This window comes from Acinonyx jubatus, chromosome C2 (genome assembly GCF_027475565.1).
Source record: "Acinonyx jubatus isolate Ajub_Pintada_27869175 chromosome C2, VMU_Ajub_asm_v1.0, whole genome shotgun sequence".
Classification (NCBI taxonomy): Eukaryota; Metazoa; Chordata; class Mammalia; order Carnivora; family Felidae; genus Acinonyx; species Acinonyx jubatus.
This window is the reverse complement of record NC_069384.1, coordinates 45,297,026-45,311,177: the sequence shown is the minus strand read 5'-3', so window position 1 is coordinate 45,311,177 and position 14,152 is coordinate 45,297,026. Positions and strand designations below refer to the sequence as shown.

The 14,152-nt window shown below is 40.5% G+C and overlaps 2 protein-coding genes across 9 annotated transcripts in view; one reads left to right on the top strand and one right to left on the bottom strand.

Moving 5' to 3' along the window:
• RIOX2 (ribosomal oxygenase 2) overlaps positions 1-2,062 on the top strand; it is a 28,333-nt gene extending 26,271 nt beyond the window's left edge. For all 5 annotated transcript variants that reach the window (XM_027077601.2, XM_027077599.2, XM_027077600.2 and 2 more), the window contains exons 9-10: positions 796-882; positions 1,310-2,062. In XM_027077601.2, coding sequence (XP_026933402.1) covers positions 796-882; positions 1,310-1,468 — 246 coding nt within the window. In that variant the 3' untranslated portion in view covers positions 1,469-2,062. The remainder of the gene's footprint in view (positions 1-795; positions 883-1,309) is intronic.
• Positions 2,063-2,241: 179 nt separating this feature from the next.
• Positions 2,242-14,152, bottom strand: part of CRYBG3 (crystallin beta-gamma domain containing 3) — a 128,595-nt gene continuing 116,684 nt past the window's right edge. For all 4 annotated transcript variants that reach the window (XM_027077594.2, XM_015080806.3, XM_053220714.1 and 1 more), the window contains 5 exons: positions 11,831-11,970; positions 8,887-9,010; positions 5,232-5,390; positions 3,946-4,105; positions 2,242-3,188 (listed from right to left, as the gene is read on the bottom strand). In XM_027077594.2, the coding sequence (XP_026933395.2) occupies positions 3,100-3,188; positions 3,946-4,105; positions 5,232-5,390; positions 8,887-9,010; positions 11,831-11,970 (672 nt within the window). In that variant the 3' untranslated portion in view covers positions 2,242-3,099. The remainder of the gene's footprint in view (positions 3,189-3,945; positions 4,106-5,231; positions 5,391-8,886; positions 9,011-11,830; positions 11,971-14,152) is intronic.

Sequence of the window (14,152 nt, the reverse complement as noted above, 5' to 3'; positions counted from 1 at the left end):
CCCTATGACTTCACCCTCTTCCTTTTAATTCGCTATCTTGATAGGTACTCCATAAATGATTGGAAGGGGAGGAGAGTGTGGGGCAGCTAGGTGTGTCTATAAGCAGACTGTCACAGCCATCATGGCCAGACCTGGAGAGGACTGATTTATAAAACACACAGGAAAAAAACCCTCAGAAGTATACACTCTTGTATTCCTATTAAAAAAAAAAAATCCTAGTTAATCAGAATTATTCTGATATACAGAATTTGAGACCTTCTGTATCAGGCCAAGGTCTTTGACCCTGATGTAAGAGGTGACCAGGAATGAGTGAGGGTTCTGATTAGGATGATAAACCCCCCTGTGTAGGATGGAAAGGAAGGGAAGTTGGGACTATTTGGGAGGCTACTGTAATTGGAAGTTTTTATAGCTCCTGTGGCTGGTAGTATTTGCTCCATGGTGTTCATAAATTGTCAGCTTATCTATAACTGGGAATGTCAAATTCTGACATAAAACTGTGCTGTTAGGATCAAAGGAACAAACTTGTGTTTCATTGATAAGTTGATATGTAAACATTTGTTTTCTTAAACCCCATTTCTGATGTTCTACCAGGTACACTCTTTAAAAAGTGCCTATTTGTTACATACAAATAGTAATCTGATTATAATACATACCTTGTATATAATCATTTTGTGTCAAAAAGGTTCTTTACAGTATTCTGGGTGTTGAATTTCATTATTGGAAAACACTCCTAGTAGTCACCTCCTATTTTGTTGTTGACAACTTAACCCACCCCTCCCCTTTTTTCTTTTAAAGGACGAAACTCAGGAAAAGATGATTTACATCTATCATTCCTTAAAGAACAGGAGAGAGACACACATGATGGGAAATGAGGAAACAGAGGTCCGTTCCAACCTAAAATGTCTTTCCTGTGATTTGGTGGTGGCTGGGAAGAATGTGTTACCTTTGATTTATGGGTGATGTGCTTTTTTATGATCGCAGCATGGACTTAACGTTTCACACAATTGACAAAGCCCTTGCATGGGGATGATGAAGCCAGACAGTTCTGTGATGTACATATACCAGCTTTAAAAGATACTAGCTGGGACTTGCAGCCTTGAAGGAAATGTGTAATGTAATAAATATGAAGCAGTGCAAATGACTATTATATAAACTAGGATGCCTTTCATAAAGTCTAAATTTTTATATGGGAATTGGCCAGTTCTGTAGGTTGCCTACTTTTAAGGTTATCAAAAATGATGTACTGATAACTATAGAAGTTTTTTTTAAGAAAGTACATTTTTTATCTAAATGGTTTGTCCTTTTTCAGTCTCATGGACTTCGCTTTCCTTTATCACATATGGATGCACTGAAGCAAATTTGGGGCCATCCAGCTGTTTCTGTCAAGAACCTGAAACTTCCTACAGATGAGGAAAAGGAAAATCTGGTGTTATCCCTCTGGACAGAATGCTTAATTCAGGTAGTCTAGTGCCTTTCCAGAATTGAGAACGGACCATCTGTTACATACGTATGAGAAGAGGAGGAGCAAACATTTATGTGCTAGGCAGCTTCTGTTGCTTTCAGTCAGCAGCTTGGGAATGGTTGGACAACTGTCCTTACCTAATGACGTGAGCCCTCCCTGTTTCAGGAAGTTGGTTGGCCATGTGTATTACAGAGGCACATGGAGGAAAGAATGGCAGATGAAGTATATGTCTCAGAAAGTAACAAAACCGTACTTTTGACAAACTTCTTTAATCCAGTGTGGTAGAAAAGGTACAACTCCAATAAATGTATCACTGAAATTTGAATGTCATTTACCTGGCTTTGTTCTTTGGAAGAAACAACTTCTTTAAAGAGCTTCACTGGCTCTATAAAAATCTTTTCAACAATTAAAGAAATTTTAAATTGGTTTTTTACAATGAAAATATACATACCTTTGTGTATACATAACCCCCCGATTAAAATAAATTTACCCCTATAAGTTTCATTAAATACTGCCAAACTAATGAGAGGCACTCACATCTATGGGCTTAAGGGAGTTTTACAACGCTGCTTCAAAGATGACAAAAAGCCTGTGAAGGAAATTTACATGGAAAGACCAAGTCTCTATAAAAAAAAAAAATGCTCAAAATAGCGGGTCTTTGTGTTTAAACAATTCACTGTTATTTTATATTCTAAAGTGCTTATAGGGGGATATTTAAAAATATTGCTAGCATATTGAATCTATATAAAAATAGGTTGTTTTTTGCTTTCTGGTAAAATATTTTTAAAGGTGGTAACGATTACTTGATATCCAACCTGATTTTGCTTATAAATGGAAAGCTGAGTTTTCAGTCATTTAATTAAATAAAATGGTAGAGTCAAGGCTCAAATACTATTTGGGTTTTCATTTGAACATCTGAAATTTACTTCAGCAAAGAAAACTGACTAAACACTCCTCGAGGGCAGATCAGGCAGAATCTAGGATGAGGCCTCAGCACCAGGACAGGTGACCACTGGTTACAGTCTTGCCACCCTGAAGGGTGCCTGTTACTACAGAGGAAAAGGATGGCCACAGGTTATTTGTGCTTTTTTTTTTAGCTTGACCACAGAAAATATGCCAGTACTTGAGCCTTTTTCCTAACAAAGCTGAGGTCCTCCCTGGGGTCAGTTACAAGTAGGAATACTTAAGGTGCTTCTGTTATAAAAGCTTCAATAGAGAAGAACCTTTAAGGCTTACCTAAATACAGCAGCTTAATAGGAAGGCTTATTAAATATGTTTCAGGTATTGCTAAAAAATTATCTTCTAGGAAAAGTACAACTTGACCTAAAGGAATCTGTTGTCCTGTGCTTAGCACTCACACCCATCTACTAGGAGGATCTTAGGAGAGAAAACACACACTTGATGGAGATCAAGCAGGAATAGAACCTTTCACAGAAATCAGAACATGTGTTCTTCATAGGAACACTGAATAGCTGGCAAGAACACTTTGAGCTTTTCCACGGTTAACAACAATGGTTTGGAACCTGGGAGAAAACCTTCTGCTCAGTGATGGAGAAGTCTGAGGACAAGGAGCTTCCTCTCCATGGGATGTGAAGTTCCTTCTTCCTTTGCTCTTTCTCGAGATGTTGCCAATTCTCTTACAATATTTCAATGTCCCATTTCTGTGTTTCTTCTCCCTCCAGGGGTTGATTTACAATTACATGAGTCTTGTCATAATAATTTCCTCCTACAATAGAAATTCCAAAAGAAAAGATGATTTGTTCACACAGGTGCTTAACCATGTTCACAAGCTTTTGTTCAGCCCATTGTGTGGTAGACTAATATTTGATTTACAGAGCAGCCTGAGATGGAAAACTGAGTTTAAATAAGCTTAGCTGTTATTAACCTCAAACCAGACCTTATCATGGCTCAAACTGAAAAACTAAGGGGTGTAAATTGTTGTTCAGAATCGCTTTGTTGGGGCACACTGCTTTTGCAGTCAAAGCACTGGGTCGGAGGCGGCTCTGGCTGAATGTCAGGGGCTGTGATTTTGCTTCCACACGGACAGTGGCTATGACTAAGCCAGTTAAAGCAACAGCCTGGACCTTGCTAATAAACAAGCTTGAACAATACCCACCGTCAGTTTTAACTGAGGGTTTTTAAGGAGTACATCAGTTCACAGCAAAAAGAGGTTTCTTTCTAAGAAACAGGACATCTTATAGTTGATGAAGCTTCACATTTACAAATGTTCTCAAAGATCACGTAGCAAATGAGGATTTTACAACTGTACTAATGTACAAAAACCTTCTAAGGTTTGTCCTTAGGCTTTTCCTACTTGATCCAAGTAGCTAATTGTTTTGTTCATTAAAACAGCGTTATCTCTTTTCAAGAATAATTAGAAATAGCTTAGTATTTCTTTTACCCAGGAAGAGGAGGAGGTTTGGAATTTAAATTACATCCAGGGACACACAACGTTTGTCCTGTGGGTTTGTTCAAAGGCCCACCTTTAACATCAAGGACAAGCTGATCACTGAGATAGGAGCTGATGGTTCCATTTCTGTTCAGCCTCCACTTCTGCCGGAACTGTCCGTGTTCGGTCCATAGAGCCACTTTGGCTCCAGGTGTGTCCCGGCCACCAATCACATCCAGGCATGTATCACTGGCCTAAGAGGATTAGGAAGAAAATTGGCAGCACTGTGTCATCTCGAATCAAGTGAACGGGGTCCCTTTTCTTTACACAACTCCCATCTAAAAAAGAAGACTGTATAGCATAGTTACAATTCCACTAACTTTTTAAGTCTTCTTTATGGCTGAGAGAAGGAGATGGTACAGAAATAGATCTACTGAAATAGAGGTGCTCATTTTTTAAAAGGATACCTACATCTGACAACAGATGGTCAATGAAGGTTTGCTGCATTACAATTAAATGTTTATTAGCATAAACGTATCGGATCACTGGAGCTTGGTTTTCCTATAAAAGCATCCGTGATGTGCTAGATAGCCAATGATAATTACTCTTAAGTGCTTTTCATTTTTGTTGATGAGAAAAAGGTAGGCAATCCATTGGTGACATAATAAAACTGGTGTTCTGTTCCCCAGAGCATCAAATGTAATGGAGCATCACAATGTAAACTTGGTTTTTCTAAGCTTTCTCCAGTAACAACTTCTTGTACTACTGCTTCCTTGTGTATTTTGAAAGCGAAAGATTTAACATGTTTAAATCACAGACACCTGATTTTACCTGGGCCACAGTAAGGAATGTGTCACAAAAGCACAATGTCCAGTTGAATCCAGTGAGTTGTCACTGGTTTTAAAAAAATCATTTAGGCATATCCAGTGTGTGATAACCTTAGTTTTTCACTTCAAATAGAGAATTTTCCCATCTAGAAAATTCAGTTTCTAAGTCAATTTCACTGAAAAGTCTTAGTAATATACATCACAGTATCTGAATAATCATGCAACTGTTTCTAGGAAGGTGCATTATTTTAAGTATTTTTTTAAATGTTTATACACTTTTTGAGAGACCGAGTGCGAGCAGGGCAGGGGCAGAGAGAAAGGGAGACAAAGAATCCGAAGCAGGTTCCAGGCTCCGAGCTGTCAGCACAGTGCCCGACACAGGGCTCGAACTCACGGACCGCGAGATCCTGACCTGAGCCGCAGTCGCTCAACCAACTGAGACACCCAGGTGCCCCGACCTTTGCATTATTTTGTACTCCCATTTCATCGGGCAAGATTCTGGTTTCCAAAAGAAAAAGCCAAAAGGCAGGGTGAGGTATCAGTGGGTGGTTACCTTGGACTTGAAGAGTCCTCGGCAGTAGTGCCAAACCTGAGTGGTCTTGCCGCTATAGGGAGAAACGCACACAGATGTTGCCCTTGTGTCAGCGACGTTGCCGGTGACGGTCAGGTACTCGTCCTGGGCCCGGTTCCTTATTCTGATGTACACTGCAGGCTAGCACAGGGGAGAGACCGCCAATTAGGAAAAAACATTATGAACCTGGCAATCAAGCCTTCCACAGGACAGCAGCTTAGAAGGCAGGCGGTGACGGAATTCGGCTTGCTATGCACTTGCGCCCTTCCTCCCTTGAGTCAGTATGTTTAAGTTACTATTTTTCTACTGACAGACCTCAGGTCACTGAACACTTTTCTCAACATGGCCCTTTTGGAAAAGTGAAAGGTAATAGTTTCATTCATTAAAATGCCACATGGCAAGGGGCAGTGAAGCATGCCGGACTTGCTCAGTTTCATTCAGGAACCAGGGTGTCCCATCTGTGCTGGGAGAGCAAGGGGAAGAGGAGGAGGGCGAGATACTGCACACCTACAAGGCTCTAACAACAACTCAGCGAACACTGCGATAATGAGACCCGCTGTTTGAGCTACTGTTAAGTGCCAAACACCTGCTGTGAAAGTCTTGAAAAACCCAGGTAGCTGAGGGCCTGAGCAGCTGTGGTAGTGTGTTTAATTTATATGTTGTGGACCTTTACACTTCAAGAGAAGAGACTATGTATGTTTAATCACTATGTGGGTATTCAAGAACTTCATCCCCTGGGCCTGGAATACATACACAAAGTTTTCAAATACAATATTAAATCTAGGACTTGCCTCTAAGGATGATAGTTAATATTTATTGAGAGCTTAGTATATGTCAAACAGCGTGCTAAAATAAATGCTTTCTGGGCTATTGTATTATCTGTCCAAGTCAATAACCAGAAGAACCCTTTAAGAAAGTACAATTATGAGCCAAATTTACAAAGTTAACACAGATGTGCAGAAGCCAGGTTGGCTTCACCAAAACTGTCCCTCTTAACCATGATGCTCTAAGGTTTGCTTACGTGTACTAATTATCCTCAGACACAGAGAACAAGAGAAGGTGGTGGTGTGAATTAAGTCAGAGGAGGAAGGGACACAGCGTAGGATGGAAACGCCCCAGAAACCATTTTTTCAGCCATAGGCCTCCTGTCTTAATGAAATAAAATACAAGACACTCCACATCCCCACCTTGGGTCATATGCTGGCACCCTAATCAGAATTCTGCTAGATAATAACAAACCATCTATTTAATAAGGAAGCACTTCCACTCTGAGAAACTCAAGTGCTAGGTAAATGCAATAATGTATCATGGTAAGCCCGCCATATTCTACTCTTTTGAAACTCAGATCAATTGAAAGCCAGCTGAATTTTGGTATATTGCTGCCACATTCGGCCTTTCTAAGGAAATAAACATTCTGAGTACTTAGGCAAATAGAAGGACACATTTGTATCTGGCCATTTAAAGCCGGTAAAAAAGACCTCTACTAGCAAAATGTTTTCAATGCTTCAGAGCACTACCACATTCATACTGACACAGTAATGAATGTGCTTAAATATCTGTGATTGATAATAAGTTTATAGGAGGGATATAATTCCTGTAGGTCTCCCACTGCCAATTTTTAATTCTTGAGGCTTCAGTACAGCTTTATTAGTTTCTTTACTTTGCACACAGAAAACAGGCGTGAGGTGTGACCTTCACAGAGGACACAATTCCAATTATGTTAGGACCAAACATTACAGTTTTAATCAATTAACTCAAGCAAAGTACTAATTACCCTTATTACATACTTGTAGTCTGACTCTTCTGTAATTACACTTTAAAATAGTGATGTGCATTATAAGTGCCTTAGTGACTTCCTAATTCCCAAACTCAAAGAGGATCGCATTTTAATTATTCCTGAATTTCCATACAAGAAGATGAATTACAGCAGTACCGAGAGCCTCACCAAAACGGAAATGACCCATAATAATACTGTTTTAGAAACCCAGAATTCCTTCGCTGGGTTCTAAAGCTGTGGCCTAAATAAACAAAGACAAAATAATCTATAAAAATATTCTTAAGATTGATTATTAAACCAGAATGGGAATCAGGTCCTAAAGCACAACACAATAACAACACAGTGTTAACTGTCAAAAAACTTTTATGTGAAATTAGAGGCTGTTGTTCTAGCTATCCTTGATCTCGGGACCCTGAACAATCACAGAGACCTTCTCCAGTAAGGAGCTACGTTTCACAAGTGAGAGGATAGTCTTAGCGTCTAGGTTGGCCTCTAAAGTTCCTAACAACATAGGATTAAGCATTATTATATAGTTGGGCAAAGCTAAACTGAATTCCCACTTCTGCCTTGCTTTTTCCTATGGTTTTCAGTAGGATTACCCACCATCTCATGTGACCGGAGTGAGGAATAAGCCAGATGTGAAGGTCATGAAATCCTGTACCACCAACTCTGCCAGGAAATGCCTGCTCACGTTTAGTGTCACTCAGAAGAGCATCTCTAATTCTCTCAAGGGACACTGATGAAGGAACTTTCAAAATAAATGTGTTCCCACAGTAATGTAAGCCAGATGTCGTGTCAGGCTCTTTACATACATGTTCTTAATTTAATCCTCACAACAATACTGAGAGGTGAGCAAGGGGATCGCTGTTTCATGAGAGGAATCTGAGGTGCCAGGAAGTGAAGTGACTCACCCAAAGTCACACTGCTTACAAGTGGCAGAGCCAGGATTTGAACCAACAGAACCAGAGAGTGGTGGGAATGGGCACAGTGTGGATGTGTGTGTGGCGGGGGCAGGAGCAGCAAGACCACTTACTGGCTGCCATATGTCCAACCTGAACATCAGAGCCTCAGCACTTGTATCCACTATGCCACCCTCAGCTCAGTGCCTGGAATGTATGGTGCCACTCTGTAAATGTTGATCTTATTTTGGACGAAGTTAAGCGTGTGGCTGCTCAACACAAATTTTAGAAAATAAATCTGGGTTCAAATCCTGGTTCTGACAGTTGGAGGACTTTTGCTAATTTGCTTTACCTCTCTGACCTTTATTTTCCCATCTGGAAAATGGGAATAACAACTCCTACCTTAAAGGGCTGTTGTTGGAATCAAGTGAGAAGTCTTTCAAATTAGAAGTCAAATGGCATATCCACTGACGATCACGCCTGATCGCCTGGCTTGGCTTTCCCACCTTCTGTGAAACCTCCCATGGCTCCACACATGCTGATATTTCCTTTCTGTGACCCAGAAGCTTTTGAACGGAAGATCGACAAGCAGTAGGTGTGTAAGATCCATCCTGAGTTTTATTAAGTAGGGGAAAACATCCAAGTACTCAGAAAGTAAAACTAGGGCAGTCTCCGACTTCATTGTTTCGTTTGCTTTCCACAGACCTGATGATATTTGTTTTTTCCATGAAAGGTCAACAAGGTCAGTAAGATTGTGGACTTAAACCTAAAACCCAACATTGACCTTAGACACAATTTAATGAATTGGTTAACATCTACACGATTTCTCATCCTAATTTGATCCCCTTGTAACATAAATGTCAAACTAGATGGTCAATATTTCAGATGCTGTGGTTCATGACATTTGTACTAGAAAAATCAAGCTATTTTGGATCTTATGGGTTTTTTCTTTTCTCCTTACCTGCTTCATAGGACGGAGGGAACCAATTGTTTTCCATCCACTGAATGCTGTCCAATTTGGGATCTCATTAGGCTTGAGTAGGATTTGTCTTCCTAAGAAATTGGATCCTTCATAAGCTATCCATCTATATAAAAGCAGGAAAAAAACAGAATACTTAAAAACAAAAAGCAATCTCTTATCAAAAACACCTTCTTGTGTACAAGGTTCATTCTTTAAAACTTCTGGGTTTGTAGATTTTCAAAGAAAAAATGTATAACTGTTTTTTAACAGAAAGGACAGGAGGGACTGGGAGGAAGCCCACTGCACTGGGGCTCAGAAGATTTGCATTCCAGTTAGGATTCTGGTTTCCTTACTTCTAAAACAAGGTTCCCTCCGGGTCTAAAATTCTGTGTGTCTTTGATAATGCTGTCTTTTTTTTTTTTTTTTTTTTTGTAACAGTTTAACATTCAAAGACAGACCACAGCCTTTCCCTGTTACCAGTTACAAAATACTAGGTTTACTCTCCCATGCGTAGGCTCATCGCCGGGTGTCCTTCAGGGTCTCTCTAGGTGGTTCCAGGGAACTCCCAGGCACACCTCCTTCTATAACTTCTCCAAGGTCACCAAGGACAACTGAAAATTATCTACAGAAATCCACTCTCTTGCTTTAAGGCCCAGCTCTGTTGCAAAGCCTGCTCACTGCTCTTGAGGCCTCCAACTGGGGCCAAGTTAAAGCATGTAGAAGCGTTCAGGGCCTTGAGGGGAGTCTTAAGACTTAAGTGGCCACATTCATTCTTTTACTGACTGGCATGTGAATAGTTGTAACTGAGATAGGATGGCCAACAAACTGAAATCATCATCTGGTCCTTTATGGAAAAAGTTTGGTGAGCTCTGATTTAGCTCCACAGCTAAGGGTTATAATAAACTGGGATTGCCAAGAAGATCTGAAATTCTCAGGATTCAACATCACCACAAACAGTGCTTTCAGAAAGTTAAGTGTGGAAGATGAGGTGGCTATCTTGCCTGGTTCAGACAAAGCACTCTGCTTGCTTCCCACAATCAAGATCAGGCTTGGCCTGATTTTTCATGGAGAGAAGAATAGGATATTTGGCCTTCCCTCTGCCCCTTCTTGCGTACATGAATCTAAACTATGGAGAGGCTCATCTACCTCTCCAGCTGTGCAGACTTTTTAAATAGGCAGGGAAGTTTCAGTTATAAGGCAAGACTTTAATAAACTACACCGCACCATACATTAATCTTACTGGATTCCATAGCTAAAAAGCGTTAAAGCTTGACAAATTGGAGATATGGGATAATACGGGGATTAAACAAAACAAAATGTCAACAGGGTAGCTGGCTGTGCATTAAGTCCTATTCTGAGCCATCTGCAGCCTAGGAAAACCTTCAGAAAGCATTCTCTATTCCTTACTCTGTGTACTGATTTTCTCTTAGAGAATCCAGAACAGGCAGAGTAGGTGGATAATAAGCAAAAGAGAAGAAATAATGTCAAGGTAAAATAGTACCAGTTTTCTACAAAAGAGTGAAATAAGAAATGGTAAGAAATTACAACAGGTGAGTCAATAATTATCAGTTCCACTTAGGAAAGTAAAGAAAAGTGTAAAAATGCTGTGAAAGTCGTATTATCACCAGGATGTAGAATTCAAAAGACTTAGTTAAGTGGTAAATAAGATACTAGTATCTAGTATGGGAATTATTATGCTTAGAGAGAGTAAGTCAATTTATGGTTAAGAAACACCAATGTCAAATGCTCTGAAGAAGAAAAATTAAATTGCTATACAGGTGACTATTCAAACTTCATTTATTATAATAGTTGACTTAATTTTCAAATCAATTTATATTCTTGGCTTTCTCTTCTGTTATCCCCAGACACTTAAATAATCAGAGTTGATTATCATACAATTTAAAAGTCATAAGAAATAAAAACAATCATCTTTATATAAATCATCAAGAGCTATGTGCGGTCTTTTAGTTCACTTTTGGTACCAAAACAGCAACAGTGCAGGAGGCAGGGCAGGCTCTTGTGCCACTCTCCAGATAGGTCCTGAGAAGCAGATCTCCCAGGAAGTCTTAGGGCCTCAACCTCTGGGACTCTCACTGCCAGGCCTCTTACCATTTTTGTTCTAAATAAATATGCAAGTTCATACCTAATTTATGTATCTGTCATTTTTCATTCCTTTTCTTAAAGCAGTCTCCCGGATTGTATAAGTGCAGGCCCCACACAACCTGGATCCACCCTGACAACCTGAATGGACAGCAACACTGGTGGGTGGGCTAGATTCACCAGAACCCTCAGCATGAAAAGAAGTACCCTGGAGCAAAAGGCTCTAGAACAAACAGGACGTCAAATCAAAATACAACAACACACTTCCAGTGTGAGAAATAGTCGGTTATCTTAGGCAGGCAGTGGTCTCAACCAGTCAAGGTCACCTGGTCCACCTACTCTAAGACACATGCTATCAACACATGGCAGCCCATCTCTCCCAAAGGGCTCTTCTCCCAGACTGCCGCATGTTACTATATACTGGACCTAATCCATGGCCTAATCTTATGTAAACAGATACTACTCTTGTTACGTTGAGAAAGAAAAGGAATAATAGCATCTCCAGACCAGACAACAATAGCAGTGGAGAGATAAAAAGCAACTGTGCTTGGGTGGCCGCATGGCTCAGCTGGTTGAGCATCCGACTCTCCTTGATTTCAGCTCAGGTCAGGATCTCACAGTCGTGAGTTCGAGCCCCACATCAGGCTCTGCACTGACAGTATGAAGCCTGCTTGGAATTCTCCTTCCCCTCCCCGTCCCCCCCCCCCCCCCGCCCCCGTCTGTCCCCTACTGGCACTTGCTCGCTTTCAAAATAAATGAACATTAAAAAAACAAAAAAAAGCAACTGTGCAGCTCTCTCCTAAAACAGTAAGTGAACCAGGCCATACCTTTGTCCCATACTTACAGTCCACTTTTTACCCATACAGACTGGGTGTAAAAGTGCAGGTCCTTGTTCAGAACAGAGTTCACAGCCTCTTCTAGATGTAACTCTCTTCCCTCACAGTGTTCCAGAGCAAAAAGGCTAATGGAGGGTTCTTCAAAAACCTAACAGCAAAAAAGAGAAAGCATCACCATACAGGGTGGCCAATCTCCAGTGACCTCCCAGTCACAACACAGGGTACCCTGGATCCACCGTATTCTTGAATGCATACAGTTTACTGCTCTACCCTCTAATGATGTTATAGTCAAAACTGCACAGGTGAGACTAAATTCGACTCATAATTTTTGTTCACGTTTTAATAAATTAAAATTGGGAGTTTTAGAACAGCAATCTCAGTCTCATAATGGAAATGGACACTTGGTTCCAATTAAGGTCTGGCTGTGCTATAATACAGACATTTTGGTCTTGCCAGCACTTTCAGCTGGTAACAGGATGAACATGGGATGGAACGGCACCATTTCCCCAGAAAGCCCCAGGAGCAGTCACTGAGAATCCAACACATGATGGCTCCAGGCTCTTAAACTCATTTCAAGGAGGAAGAAAAAGGCATTCTTCTTCTTTTTTTGAGAGAGAATGAGGAGAGGGGCAGAGGGAGAGAGAATCTCAAGCAGGTTCCATGCTTAGCATGGAGCCCAACATGGGGCTCTCAATCCCACGACTGTAAGATCATGTCCTGACCTAAAATCAAGAGTCAGATGCTCAAGCAACTGGGCCACCCAGGCACCCCAGAAAATGGCATTTTTAACTGAACAACAACCAAAAGCCAAAATGCACAGGGGCAGGAGTGATTTCTACATTCAAAGTAAGTATTCCCCAACTCCTTGTGTCAGAGAAGAACAGAACCAACTTTGCTCTTTTTCATTCATTGGTATATGCAAGACAGCATGCTAGAAGACTTTTCAGGGATGAGAAGACAAAGCAAGGCACCATCCTTGTGTCTGGGTCATTACTAACTAGTAACTAAAATTGGAGAATCGCACAGGTATTGAAATGTAATCCAGGGTAGAAAAGGATATGCTCTGTGAAAGTTCTCAGAATATAGAAGACTTGATGCTTTTTTTTAGCAGAAAGGAGCAAGGATCAAGGAAGCTTCACAAAGGTGGATGTCGTGGTATGTGAGCTCAGCCTTCAAGGATGCCATGATTTGGACAGGCCCAGAGAGAATGGAGGGAAGGCACTCTATACAAAGGAAGGGAGACAGATATGCATGGAACATGTTAAGGGAATAGCAAATAGATCCATATAACTAGAGTCCAAAAGGAAACAGTGTCAAGTACCCCCACTGTTTGCTAGGGGGTATTGAATTGTCTGCTTCTCCTTGTCACTAACAGGGCAGAGACAGATTTACTGCCAATGGGGAGTCCTTGAAGGCTTCTGGACAGGGGCCTAGGAAAGTATCTGTAATTGGTACATGAGAAACAGCACTAGCAGCAGGGAATGTGGATGTTCAAAGAACAGTAAATAAACAACTGACTGCGTAAGAGCAAGATGAATTATGAAAGCATTATTCTTTGCAGCAGTGTTTGGAATAACAAAGGATACAGATGACTTAAATATCCATCAAAAGGAGACTGGCTAAATAAGTTATGGTACATTCATAGAGAAATACAGCTGTAAAAAAGAATAAGGAGATCTTTATGAAAGATCTCTAAGATATATTCCTTAGAGGTAAATACAGTGAACAGTAGTGTGGAATAGCATATTTCTTCTGCTTCCACTTGTGCATTAAAGGGAAAACTTATGCACATGCCCACAAATAATGTGCACGTGTACACATGAACAATTTTCTTTAAAGAAAGAAAGAAAGAAAGAAAGAAAGAAAAGAAAAGAAAGGAAAAGAAAAGAAAAGAAAAGAAAAGAAAAGAAACGAAACGAAACTACTCCATGACTATGTAGCAGGAGAATAGGATGTGAAAGATGAAAGTGGGACCTGAGGTTTTGACTACATGCCTTTCGTACTTTTTGATTTTTGAAGCTTAGAAATGTATTATTTATTCAAAAATTTAACTTTTTAAAATGTTTATTTTTGAGAGAGACAGAGTGTGAGTGGGGAAGGGGCAGAGAGAGAGAGAGAGAGAGAGAGAGAGAGAGAGAGAGAGAATGTGAATCAGGCTCTAGGCTCTGAGCCGTCAGCAGAGCCCAATGCGGGGCTTGAACTCGTGAATCATAAGATCGCAACCTGAGCTGAAGTCAGACACTTAACCAACTGAGACACCCAGGTGCCCCTCAAAAATTTAAATCGGTGATTATTATGCACATTTTGCATGTATGTGTATTTTTTTCTTT